This window comes from Gymnodraco acuticeps, unplaced genomic scaffold (genome assembly GCF_902827175.1).
Source record: "Gymnodraco acuticeps unplaced genomic scaffold, fGymAcu1.1, whole genome shotgun sequence".
In the NCBI taxonomy this organism is placed as follows: domain Eukaryota; kingdom Metazoa; phylum Chordata; class Actinopteri; order Perciformes; family Bathydraconidae; genus Gymnodraco; species Gymnodraco acuticeps.
The window spans coordinates 2092720-2105646 of NW_022990440.1; the positions used below are offsets into that span (position 1 = coordinate 2092720).

At 44.4% G+C, this 12927-nt stretch overlaps 1 protein-coding gene and 1 long non-coding RNA gene across 2 annotated transcripts; one reads left to right on the plus strand and one right to left on the minus strand.

Moving 5' to 3' along the window:
* The first annotated feature begins 9117 nt into the window (after positions 1–9117).
* On the plus strand, positions 9118–9624 carry LOC117552019. Its single transcript, XR_004569892.1, has 2 exons — positions 9118–9188; positions 9300–9624. It is a non-coding gene; the product is annotated as an uncharacterized LOC117552019 (long non-coding RNA).
* Positions 9625–9846: 222 nt separating this feature from the next.
* Positions 9847–11552, minus strand: LOC117552093. The gene is made up of 3 exons (XM_034225328.1): positions 11439–11552; positions 10109–11201; positions 9847–10016 (listed from the first exon to the last, which is right to left on the minus strand). The coding sequence occupies exon 2, from the start codon at positions 11173–11175 to the stop codon at positions 10180–10182; it is 996 nt and encodes a 331-aa protein (XP_034081219.1). The 5' UTR covers positions 11176–11201; positions 11439–11552; the 3' UTR covers positions 9847–10016; positions 10109–10179.
* Positions 11553–12927: the final 1375 nt, after the last annotated feature.

The following is a 12927-nucleotide window of genomic DNA, read 5'->3' on the forward strand; positions in this document are numbered from 1 at the left end:
AGGAGAATGTAATGGTGTTTGGCGATTAGGCCCCGGTTTGCAGGATAATCATTCAGGAGGGAAAGAACCGCTCCGATGAAATCCCCAAAACCAGTGAAGTATGAAATACTGAGATGAACTGAGTTGCTTACCTTGTGGGGTGACTGGTGATCTGGGAATGAAAGATAATAGATTAAGATATGTAAGCGGCATTGGGCCGGAATCACTGCCGGAGCTTACGGGTCATGCTGAGACTCTGACTGCCGAAATCAGTGCCGGTCTTATCTGAAAACGACCTGCGGGTCGCCTGCCTGGCTAGCAGGGCTTGACTACGCCGACCGAAGGTCGAACGGTTTTGTTTTGTAACTGACACCGAAGTGTACGGTGGCCCAACGTCCACGACACCGAAGTGTACGGTAGCCCGAAGCTACGACACCGAAGTGTACGGTGGCCTTCCGCCACGCCTGACTTCGCAGGATATATTTTTTTTTTCTTTTTTACTCTTTTTCTTTGTTTTGTAACTGACACCGAAGTGTACGGTGGCCTTCAGCCACGCCTGACTTCGCAGGATATATCTTTATCTTTTCCTTCTTTACTCTTTTCCTCTTTCTTTATTTCCTTTGTTTTGTAACTGACACCGAAGTGTACGGTGGCCCGGAGCCACGACACCGAAGTGTACGGTGGCCCGAGTCCACGCCTGACTTCGCAGGATATATCTTTTTCTTCTTTACTTTTTCCTCTTTCTTTATTTTGTAAATGACACCGAAGTGTGCGGTGGCCTGAGTCTGTACCTGACTTTGCAGGATATACATTTTACACTGACACATTTGAGCAAGGGCCTGGGATTTGGATACCTGTGTCCAGGAGATGAAGCCCGTTACGTGTAGGTGCGCGTGAGACGAGACGTTATTCTCTGTGGGCGGGGCCCGCGGACTAGGACGGGAATGCAGTTTGAATACAGGTACCTTAGTGAGACATGTATACTTATGAATGTGTTTATGAGCCACCACCAGTTATATGCATAGATACCATACTTTAGGGTCTGAGAGATCTTTGGGAAGCCCGTACAGCGCTGATGTCCGGACGAATGAAGGTTGTGAAGGCGGAGGAGGACCACCGTCCTAGTTGTTGTAGGGATGAGGTAGAGAGACCTTGATTAGCAGCAGAGGTGGCTGCACCTATCCTGAAGGAATGCCCCGGGTATGATATGGGTGATAGGCTGGATTTAGTGAGAACTTGCTTGAGGTAGAAATTGACGGGGCCATGACCCTGCGAACCACTCTCCCTGGAAGAAACCCCCAAAACCCATGGATGGGCGGCATCCGTGAAGAACCTCATTGAGTCAGAGGAACGCACGAGGCCATCGTAAAAGAAAGTCACTCCGTTCCAGTGGGCGAGCAGGAGGGACCAGAACCGAAGGTCTGAGCGGCAGCCTTCGTCTAAGAAAACGCAGTCATGGAGGTTGTCGACCGCTGATGCTGCGTCCAGGAGGCGGGAGATGAACGAGCGCCCCTGGGGGATGACGTGCATGGCGAAGTTGAGGTGTCCGAGAAGGGAGAGCAACTGTTGTTTTGTGATAACTTGTTGCTCGCAGTATGACTTGGTGATGTCCCGGATGCGCTGCAATTTGTTGGAGGGGAGAGACGCCTTCATGTCTATGGAGTCGAGGATGATGCCTAACAACTCTAAGCGTGTGTCGGGACCTAACGTTTTCTCTTTGGAGAGAGGGACGCCTCACTCCTGAAGCAGTGTTTAAGCTTGGCCAGTGAGATCCCTGAGCTGTCCTGTGGCGGGTTTATGGGGAGGAAGTCGGATGAATGGGGATAATTTGAAGGCATCGGTAATGTCCGCTTTGGAGAGCCGAGCTCCGTGCCCTGTGAACTTGATCATCTTTATTGCATTATCCACTGAGGCATGGTGAAGGGAGAACTGATCTGGAGGGATGATGCTATTGACGCTGCAGAATGGGCCGGAGCAGGGAGCGGACAGATCGAAAATCAGTCTTTTATTTACGTGTGGCTATTCCGATGAGATTTGAACGGAACACTGAGAAGGGGGAGGAGCTAAAAGGACCGATTATATATCCTTTGAGAAGTTCTTTGTCGATGAGCTAGGAAACTATGTTGGGTTCTTTAGCGGCTGACTGTAAGTTTCTTGCTACGAAAGTCACTGTGGGGGATGGGAGGACCCCTACCCTGAAGCCTTGGGAGAGCCCTGACAGGAGATAGTCAACAAACACGGAATCTGTAGATAGCGCAGCTGCTAGCTGAGGGATGTTAATGGGAGTGGAGGGGTGATATTCCAGAATGTTTTTAGTTATTTATTTTTTGATGTTTCTGGCGCAGAGCCACTGTGACGGCCCGTCCACACGGTGGCGTGCGTTACAGCTTCCAAACGCTTCTGCCCATTCACTTTGAATGGGGTGACGTCACTTTTAGCAGAACTGTATTTTGGGAAGCGACGTGGAGCGTTTTCTGGCGTTGCTCGCTTCAAAAAGTTGATCAATGTTCAACTTTTGGCGCCTCGGCAGAAGCGTCAGCCAATGAAATCCCGTTTATGCAAATCTGCCAGTACAAGCGCTAGCCAATCAGACCTCGTGTATGCTGGGAGAGACTACGCAGGTACTTCCTCATATTCCAAAAATGTGAGGGAAAATTCATTATAGCGGTAGTGAATCACCCGGTGCTGTATGATCAGTCTCTGTTCATCTACCGGGATACAAACCAGAGGAGCGAGGCATGGAGGGAGGTGGCAGAGACAGTGGGTGAAACTGGTAGGTTTTCGCCTGTTGGGGATTTTTTTTTTTTTTTTCTTCCGGTTTACTTAGTTTTAACATTGCTATTGCTTTGTGTGTCGGGGGCAAGAGATTCATGTGATTGGTTGTTGCTGCTGTGCGGACCAGTAGCGTAGGCAGAAATGTACTTTAGGGTGGGCCTGTAAAAATATAGGGTGGGCCAGATTTTTCTTCTGCGCATCAGAAACTAACCACAATCCCGCCGGTACCGGTGGCAGATTACTTTTAGAATACTTCCTTTCTTCTCTTTCCTCTTCTTTTTCCTCCTCTTCTTTTTATCTTTTCTTTTTCTTCTTTCCTCTTCTTCTTTTTATATTTTCTTTTTCTTCTTTCCTCTTCTTTTTATCTTTTCTTTCTTCTTTCTCTTTAGAATACTTTCTTTTCCATAACAGATGGGTATGTTTTGGTGAACGGGAGACACGTATTTTACTGTTTTAATGGCTTATGAAGAGCACAAACACAACATTTTAGTGTCATTCTGGACAGCTCACTCATCTGCACCGCACATAAAAAGAAAAACTCACCCAGACTGCATTCTTTGTACTGTCTTAAAACCTTTCCTTGGAAAAGTTTATGCATTGTAAGGTGTCCTTGGGTGCTTTGAAAGGCGCCCCTAAATAGAATGCATTATCATTATTATTTATTATCTGAAACGATGTAATAACTTTTAAAACTTTTCCCAGTTACTTGCCCCAAGCATTCGGCAGCAGCAGGCCATTCAGTTAGATTTGATCCCGTTATAAATGTCATCATTTCGACAATAAATAAATGCTACATAAACGTTATCTTCCACGTTTTATCTAAACATCTCCGTTTCTACCTTCCAATATGTTTTGAAAGAGAACTCTCTCTCATCTGCGTGCGGGGCGGGGCCTCACGGACACGCTGCATCTCTCGCTCGCAGATACGCTGCAGCGCTGTGCACACGGTTCTGCCGGTAATGAATATTACATATTGTGAGGAAACTTTCCACCCATAATTCCAATAAGTATTCACTTCAGGTTTACGAAAGTAACTGCACTCAGATTACTCGTTTTTCAAATGTAACACCCGCTGAATATACTGATTTTTTTTAATTTTATTTTTCTTCTGATTACGTAACACCGTTACATATATTCCGTTACAACCCAACCCTGTGTAAGGGTGAGTGCAAACATTTTCGTTAAAACTAGTACCTGAGTGCAACGGAAGTTGAAGCTCCTGTGGCGGAGTCTTCCAGAGCCTGGAGGCGAGCATCGATAGCTATCATGGAGCTAGCCAGGGATTGCAGGGAGCCGGCCGCGCTACTCTCCATAAGGGGTGTGTTAGTGACGCTCCCGGACTGGCGAGCCTGAGAAGGGGTGGATTTTTTTGGAGGGGGACGGGATCCTGGAGGGCTCGACTTCCTGCCTTTTTTTACCTCCGCGGCTGCGGTCTCGTCCTGCTCTCTGGGAAGCTGACTGGAGCTGCTGCCCCGGACTGGGGAGCTACGCTGGAGACCTGGTCCGAGAGCTCTCGCAGCTGAGAGAGAGTGAGGCCTGGGGCTGTGGGAAAGCCCTGCTGCAGGAGCCGGGAGATGAGGAAGTCTGCCTCTGTTGATAAGCCGCTGTGGGGAGCCGAACCGGGATCGGAGACTTCCAGAGAAGGTTCGTGTTCCGAATTGTCCGAGTTGGACATCTTGAGCTAATTGTTTCTTACGTTTTTTTCTCACGAGAAGGAGTATTGTATTGCAACTACCATTGCGTGTGATCATCTGCAATGACAACTGACAGGGAGGAAGAGCAGGCATTTAAGGAATTTAGCATGTGCAGCGATTGGCTGCTGAGGGGTGACACCCTCGTATTTAATGAGGGGGGAAGGGAGCCATAGAGTGACGTGTAAGTGACTCGTGTTAGGTCTTCCTTATTGAACTTGCGCTAAAGCTTTCATATCTACATTTCTTACTTTCAAATTCATATCCCTTCATTTATATAAAACACACTTTTTTCTGTGGTATTAAAGATGCTGGATCAGAAAGGGACAATGTATCTCTTGGTAATTGCTACAAACAAATTAGTTACTTTGCAGAAGAAAGTAACTTTTGCATTCATATTCTTCAGACATTTCTACATTGGTACGTTGACATTTCTACATACAAATACAACAACCTCATTCTCTCGGAGGGGACCAATTGACTGTCTTAAATGTCTGGATTTCCATCTTTCTGTTTGGTGGGAGACCTTTTTTCTTAGCTTCATTGCACTTTTCCTTCTTGTAGCACATCGGATTAAAGACTGCTTTCCCAGTCCTGTGAGGCTCCCACTAATATAATGTCAAATTGATCTGTCAGCCAGAGGCCCTCTGAATCTGGGACACTTTCTACATCCCCAAGGCAGGATTAGTCATTAAAATGCTGCACTACATCTGCGCAGCAACTGGTGGCTGCCCCTGGTTGAGCTCGGAATTATTATTTTTTTTTTTAAAACTAGCAGATGGGCTGTAAACCTCTTTCAACATTTTCAGAATAAATACCATCCTGCCCAAAACGTACAACTCTGGAAACAGCCATGAATATTACATCTTCTACCCGTGGCTAATAGCAAAGCATTTCTATTGTGTGAATGTGACCTACAGATGATGTGTGTTAATCATTTTTGTTGCGTTCCCCTGACTGAAAAAGGTATTGTCGTCTAAAGTGTGTGGCAGGAATGTGACACGTATCCCCCGCAAGCACCCGATACGACTGTCAGGGATAACATAACAATCTTTGTAGGCTTGACAAAAACGTGAATCAACTGACGCCTTTGAATGTATCCCATGGGCTTTCTCACAGCTGGTGTGTGCCTTTGCACTCTCAAAGGCCAGAGGGAGAGAGAACTTCAGAGACCTGAGCGGTGATCATTGGGAACGTCTAGAATGATGGATTCAAAGACATGTCTTCGCACATTTATGCGCTCACACAAAGCCAGCTAATGATCTGTGGCATATGGACAATTTATCTTATGGCATAGAGATCATTTCCTAATCAGACTAGTGGCCCCTAAGGCAGCCATGCTGAATGGCTTTCGAACACTTGCAGAGATGTCAAGGGTGAATGATGCACATAAAGCCCAAGAAGGACTCCATAAGCTATCATGTTTTTTATTGCATTTGTATTGACAAGTTATTGCATTTATAGTGTAGTACCTTCAAAATCAATGCATGTCTAATTCTAAATGACATTTTTAGAACACTTAGGTCTTCATTATCTCATCATGGACAATTTATACTCAGCTAGCTGCGCGCATCAGCGATTCTCTTGCACATGAAGCATAAAACATAAACACCTATGGCATACCATACTGATTTTCACACAATTTACTCTGTGTGCTTAAATAACTCTGTGTTATCGATCAATTAAAAAGAGACAAAACTCTAATTTGCTTCAATCATTGCATAAATCTGTCGCTTTTCCTTCATTGCAAGACACAAATCAGAGGAACACAACGATACCATGAGAGTCGCACTCTCAGAAAGGAAAATGGTTCTTCATTACATTACATGCTTTTATCCAAAGCGACTTACATGCTCAATAGCTTGGTTTCAGTCACGTGACTTCTATGACGCGCGAAATTCAAGTGGAGGTCAGGAAGTGAAAACGCAATCATTCAACAACGCAGGAATCATGGAGGACACCGACTATGTCAAACAATTAAATGAACCTGCACGCCGCAGATATCGTGAAAAAAATCACAGCACACATCGGATACGATCCGTATCAGCTGAAAAAAAACGACTTTTCTCGTGATTTATCCGATTTGCCCGCTGTCGAGGCGATGGATATCACCAGCTACCTCGTCCTTCATACCTCCTACTACACGGCTAGCCAGATGAAATTGTATAAAAGCCTGGAAGCTTTCAACTACTTTCGTGTGTGGATGGGTGAATGACCTCGGCACCAAAGAGGCATTAAACAAATGTCGCCTTGTTTTTGCCCGGGTGAGTGTTAACTACCTATACCTTCTTACCTCTAAGTAGCATTATTAGGAGACATCTAGCTAGCTAACTTTAGCTACATGGACTCATGTAAGGCAGTGTTACGGCTGTCGCCTTGCCTTCAGCATTAACTGGCCTGTGAGTGTGTTGTGTGTGTATATATGTGTATGTTTGTTATGTGTATGTGTTTAGCTTAGGATATATTGTGTTTTGTGTGTATAGACAGCTCAGAGCCTTTGAACATCCTGCACGTTGTTTATATCACTCTATGTTGAGGTTAATATTAAAAACAACCTCTTTACCAAGACCATCTGGTTATGTGTTGCTTGTGATGTTGTTAAATGTATGTTACCAACTCGCAAGTTGTGAACTGGAGCTTCAATTGTGTAGGTCAACCATTCCCAGAGGTCTGGAGAAACACCATTAAAAACGTGGATTGTAGCTAAAGAAGATGGAGAGGTTGTTACAGCACACTGTAACTGTATGGCTGGGTAAGTCATAAAATAAATATCCCAACCCAAAGCATATTTGACACAACACTTAAGCTCAGACAAAATAATGCCTGCTATAATATTCATGTTATACCATTACTAGCTTTTACGATCAATCTAGTTATTCTAGTATGTCTCTGTCTATACAGTTTGTCAGAATCCTGCTCACATGTTGGAGCAGTTCTGTTTGCAATCGAAGCAGGTGTGAAGATGAGAGAGACTGCATCCTGCACCACTGAGAAGTGCAAGTGGCTAATGCCATCACATGTCAAAAAGGTATTCAGACCCCAGTGGTCAGTCAGCTGTTCATGCCGTCCTTGCCTGTCTCATTGTTACACTGTTACACTGTCTGTCTCTCACATGTGCAGATTCCTGCTGCTCCAGTTGCGATGATAGACTTTTCATCCGCAAAATCCAAAAAGCAAAAACTGGATGATGCCATTGCTGGAAGGACAGGTGAGAAGCACACATTTCAGCGTCCCACAGTCCAGGGTTCAAAATTGGAGCGAGGATCAGAGAGGTATATGCAGTTTTTCAAGACTTTGAGCAGAAATTCCCCAAGCAGTGCTGCACTGATGTCCAGGGAACCATATTACAGAGAATTTGTCCCTAAATCTGTGAGCAAGCTACCTAAACCACTACCTCAGTATAGGACACCAGAGATGCTACAGCTATCCCCAACAGAGTTGCAGAATGCATGCCAGGACTTCAGACAGGAAGAGCTGACACAGCCACAGGTCCAGGCAGTAGAGGAGGAGACCAGAAACCAGAGCTTATCAGCAATATGGTTTAGCCAAAGAGCAGGAAGGATCACAGCCTCAAGACTGAAGCAGGTTCTACAGACTAGTCTTGCACAGCCATCAAAGTCCTTGATCAAGTCCATATGCTACCCAGAGGCATACAAGTTCTCTACAGCTGCAACAAGGTATTTATTAGGGATTAGGGAGCCAATCAGAAAAGCAAACTGTATACAGTTTTTCTCAGACGCGGAGGGATACCGACTTGTTGTGAAAAGTAACTTACAATTCTACCCATGGTATACGCTGATTATATCACGTATATCAGTAAGTTACAGTACAAGTAACTTATAACTAAATTCATTATCATTACAAAACATGATTCACAAAATATTCAATGCATAAAAATAGTGTGTGTGTGTGTGTGTGGTGTGTGTGTGTGTGTGTTGTGTGTGTGTGTGTGTGTGTGTGTGTGTGTGTGTGTGTGTGTGTGTGTGTGTGTGTGTGTGTGTGTGTGTGTGTGTGTGTGTGTGTGTGTGTGTGTGTGTGTGTGTGTGTGTGTGTGTGTGTGTGTGTGTGTGTGTGTGTGTGGCAGGTATGGATGCAAATACGAGGCAACTGCCCGAAAGCAGTATGAAGGAGTACAAAGTCTGCACCACCAGGGTTTCAGCTGTAAAGACAGCGGGCTTTGGCTGAACCCTCAATGGCCATACATGGGAGCGTCGCCAGACGGATGTGTCACGTGCACCTGCCATGGAACTGGTATCTGTGAGATAAAGGTAAGTTATTTGTTCAGTATTGTGCTACAGTAAAGCGGGTAAGTATAGGGGTAAGTATAGGATTGTGACGTGATCCTGAGTCTGGGGATCCTCTCCCAATACATTTTGAGCTGCAGACACTTATTTACAGTACAATATATTACTTTTCTTTTCATTGAACTTTTAGTGCCCACACAGCAAACAAGAGGAGGCCAATCTTTGCCTGTGTGCTGGAGAACAGGGCTTCTGTCTCGTCAACGATGGGGGCACTGTGAAGCTGGACAGGAGACATGCCTACTACCATCAAATACAGGCTCAGCTCCACCTCGTTGATGTTGACTACTGCGACTTTGTTGTCTGGACTAAAAATGACCTCTTTGTAGAGAGAATTGTGCGTGATGTGGACCTGTGGGACAACATCATTCCCAGAATTGAGCGTTTCTTCAGACTATGTGTTCTCCCTGAAGTGTTGGGACAGCAACTTACAAGGGGAAAGGTAAAAGTCATAAAGAGTTGGTGTGCTCATTTTTTTCCACAAGAACATGTTAGTGCATAACTATCAGGTGACTAAAAGCCTCCTCTCCCTGTCTGCTGTTCCATTTTTCAGTTTCAGTTGCAAGATGATCAGGAGGGAGAGAAGGCGTGATTACCAGCACCTGTGGTCTGTCCTGGTCCCGGAAGTTGTGGTTCTCTCCTTGTTGCATTATTATTACGTGCCGTAGTGGGTGCTGGTGTTTGGGTGTGTGTGGGTGTCTTTTTCTCTCTCCCTCTGATCTCCCCAGGTGCTCCCAATCTCCAATCAGCGCCTCCATATAGGACATGAGGAAGGTTGCAGTCGCTCTCCCCTTATCTTAAGCTTTGTTTGACAAGTTGGCTGGTGAGCCCTTTTTCGTTGTGTTAATTAAAAGACCACTTTATGGCGTCAGAGATCAGTTTCCTCTCCTTTTTCTCTCGGCCGGTTATGTTGTGTGTCGCTACTTCCCTTTGTACCCCTATATTTACAAGGGAATGTAACATTTGCACAGTGGCAGCTCTTTAACCTGCATTACAGCACCTTCATATTCACTGACCACACTCACTAGAGGAAGTAGGGCTGTGTGATATATTGTTATTGTAAAAAAGATGTTTACTGAAAATATTAAATGATACTAAGACTGAATAATACATGGTTTCTTATTTACATTTACAATAACCCTCAATGGCCATACATGGGAGCGTCACCAGACCAATTGTCATCTCTAGAATATTGTTGAATGAATTAAGCCTGAATGTAGATGAAAGTTGTATATTGAGTAGGGCTACACAATTTTCAACACAAAAAGATGTTTACTGAAAAGACTTGAACACAAGATGTTTGAACACAAAAAGATGTTTACTGAAAAGACTTGAACACAAGATGTTTGAACACAAAAATATGTTTACTGAAAAGATTAAATGATACTGAATAATACATGGTTTCTTATTTACAAGACTACAGCTCCATGACTTTACTCCAATGGGACGACAGACACTGACAGATTAGACAAGGCACAGCAAATAACCCCAATCTTGTCAATTAATGCTAGTGCCTCACCTGGTTTTGTTAGCATGTGCTCTATGGGCACAGCCCTGCTTTGCAGAATCTGATATTTTCTTCTGACTAATCCTATGACTCTTTCAACATGAATACGCACATTAGCTATTTTTCTTGTCTCTTCCACCTCGTATGCTGACAGCTGACTTTTCCCCCTGGTGAATGCAGGCATCTTTAGTGAAGCACAGTAAAATCCCACACTATCGGCAATATCGAACCCACGGTCTGCTAGGACAATATCTCCAGGTAACAGGTTTTTTAGGAGCCCACTCTGTATTGTGATCTGTTTATCACTAACTCTTCCTCCCCAGGCACAAGATATGTAGGTAACATAGCCTTGGGGAGCAACACCAATCAGACATTTAACAGTATGGTGATGCTTGTAGTTGGACCATGTTTGTGCTCTAGCTAGTAAATTAGAGGGCCTCTCAATAAAAACTTCAAAACAGTCAACAATCACAGCAACTCTACATCCAAATGCCTGTCTGAATCCCATTGGCATTGTAGCTTGAAGTACATGTCGCTCTGGCCACTCAATTATAAATTCTGTACTCTCGTGAAGTATGTCAATTAACTTATGCCAAATTCTAGAAGCAGTGGAGAGAGAGATGTTGAACCTGAAAGCCAAATCTTTCAGAGGGAGATTTAGTCTCAGCCTCAGCAAAACTAAAATGAACTGTTCAAATTTGGAGAGCACAGACATAGGGCCACAGGTGATGTAGGGCTCGCACAGTTGAAAAACCTGAAGTAAAACTAAGAAGTTGGGGAGCCCGGTGTAAAACTTTGTTTTCTCTTCGTTGTTCTCAAAGGACTCCTGGTTGAACTTTGTGTCCAGTGCCTTTGTCCGAAGATCTCCCAGCTCTGTTGTGTTCTGTCTCAGAACATCCTCCATCCTCTCGATGTCCTCCATCGTTAAATCAGTCTGGCATCCTGCATCTGCATACAATATAGCAGTAGCAAGCATAATTAGTTATTTAAAATAGTCAAATATGAATGTGAATTTTTGTGAAGTTATCTTTTTGACAACCTTTTTACAGACATGCAAGTTCTCTGTTCCAATTATTGCAGATTCTCAAATTAGTGCTCTATTTTCTAAACCTAATTCAAAGTTTGCATTGATTTTCTGACAATCAGATTTGTAATATTTAATAATAATGCTGGTGGTTAATTTACCTTGTTGGTCATTTAATATCCCACTGGTGTCCTCTGGTTGTGGGCTGTCAGACGGGGGCTGCGTCGGTTCTGGGCTCTCGGTTGTCTGCAGGAGATCCAACAAAGCCTCTGCACATTCTGTTTGTCTTTGTTGGTCTTCCTTGAGCTCCATCCTCTGCTCTCGTCGAAGAGATGCCTCTGATCTGGGCTTACTTGTTGTGTGGTAACCGAGGCTAACAGTGGGAGCCAGCCCAGTCTACCGACTCAACGTCACCCAAAGCGCTAGGGCACCCTAAAAAGTCCCAACAAAGTCCATATTAGACTACAGGTAACTTAAACATGATCAGTATTACTAAGTAAATACGCATTTAACCACAACCCAATAATACCTAAACAAAGCCACAAAAACCAAGTTAGCTAATACCTCTGATGAAGTGGTCGCTGCAGACCCGTGCATTAGACGACTCTGCTCCTCCCGACCGCAGATGTAGGTTTGAAAGCCATTTTTTTCCGGCGTTCTTCGGTTAGCTTCTTAAATTGCTCAGCTTTATGGACGACAACCTTCGGCACTCGGTAAAACCTCTTGTTTTTCTCTCGGCCGGATCGATTGGAACAACCGTAAACTACACAACACACCGGCATTTTCACAATGGTAACAGCAGCTAGATCCTCTGTAGAAAATTACTTCCTGACCTCCAATGGAATTTCGCGCCAAAGGATCGCAACGGTGTGACGTCACGTGAAACCAAGCTATACTGTGGAAAATCCCCACAGGAGCAATTTGGTGCTGTCTGGTGTCTTGCCCAGGGACACAACGACATGCTGACTGCAGTGGGGTTTGAACCTGTGACCCCCTGATCCCAACACCAAGGCTCTATCCACTACTTTTAAACACATGTAGTGGAGTAAAAGTACACCATTTACCTCTGAATTGTAGTGAAGTAGAAGTACACAGTAGAAAAATATGGAAACACTCAAGTGAAGTACAAGTATCTCAAAATACAGTACTTGAGTAAATGTTCTTAGCTACTTCCCACCTCTGTGTATACGCTGTATGACTTCTGTACCACTGCTCACAGAAGTGTAGTTACTAATTACAACATGCCCATTCGTACAAGAGTCGTTTAACAACTTATTTAAATTACTGTTGTCAATCGGATGTATAACACATGGCTGTTGACATTGATTAATATAATAACGTGTATTTAACCTAGACACGATAGCATTAGCAATGCTGGCTTGCTAACTTTATGCAGACTGAAGTTGCCGACCGTAATGTAAAAGTTGACGCCAAAACGACGGTTGTAAAAATGGATTTTATGACTGAAAACGGGAAAATAGAAACAATAGTATTGTTACTTACTCTGAATACCTCTGATGCGCCTCGCGATTTGTCCACTGTCAACCAAAAGCGTGAGGGGGGCGGGTTCGACAATGGACAGCGAGTATCATGATTGGGTGATAGATTGGATTTTGACAGACGGTCCTGCGCCTTGCGCCACACGCCCCT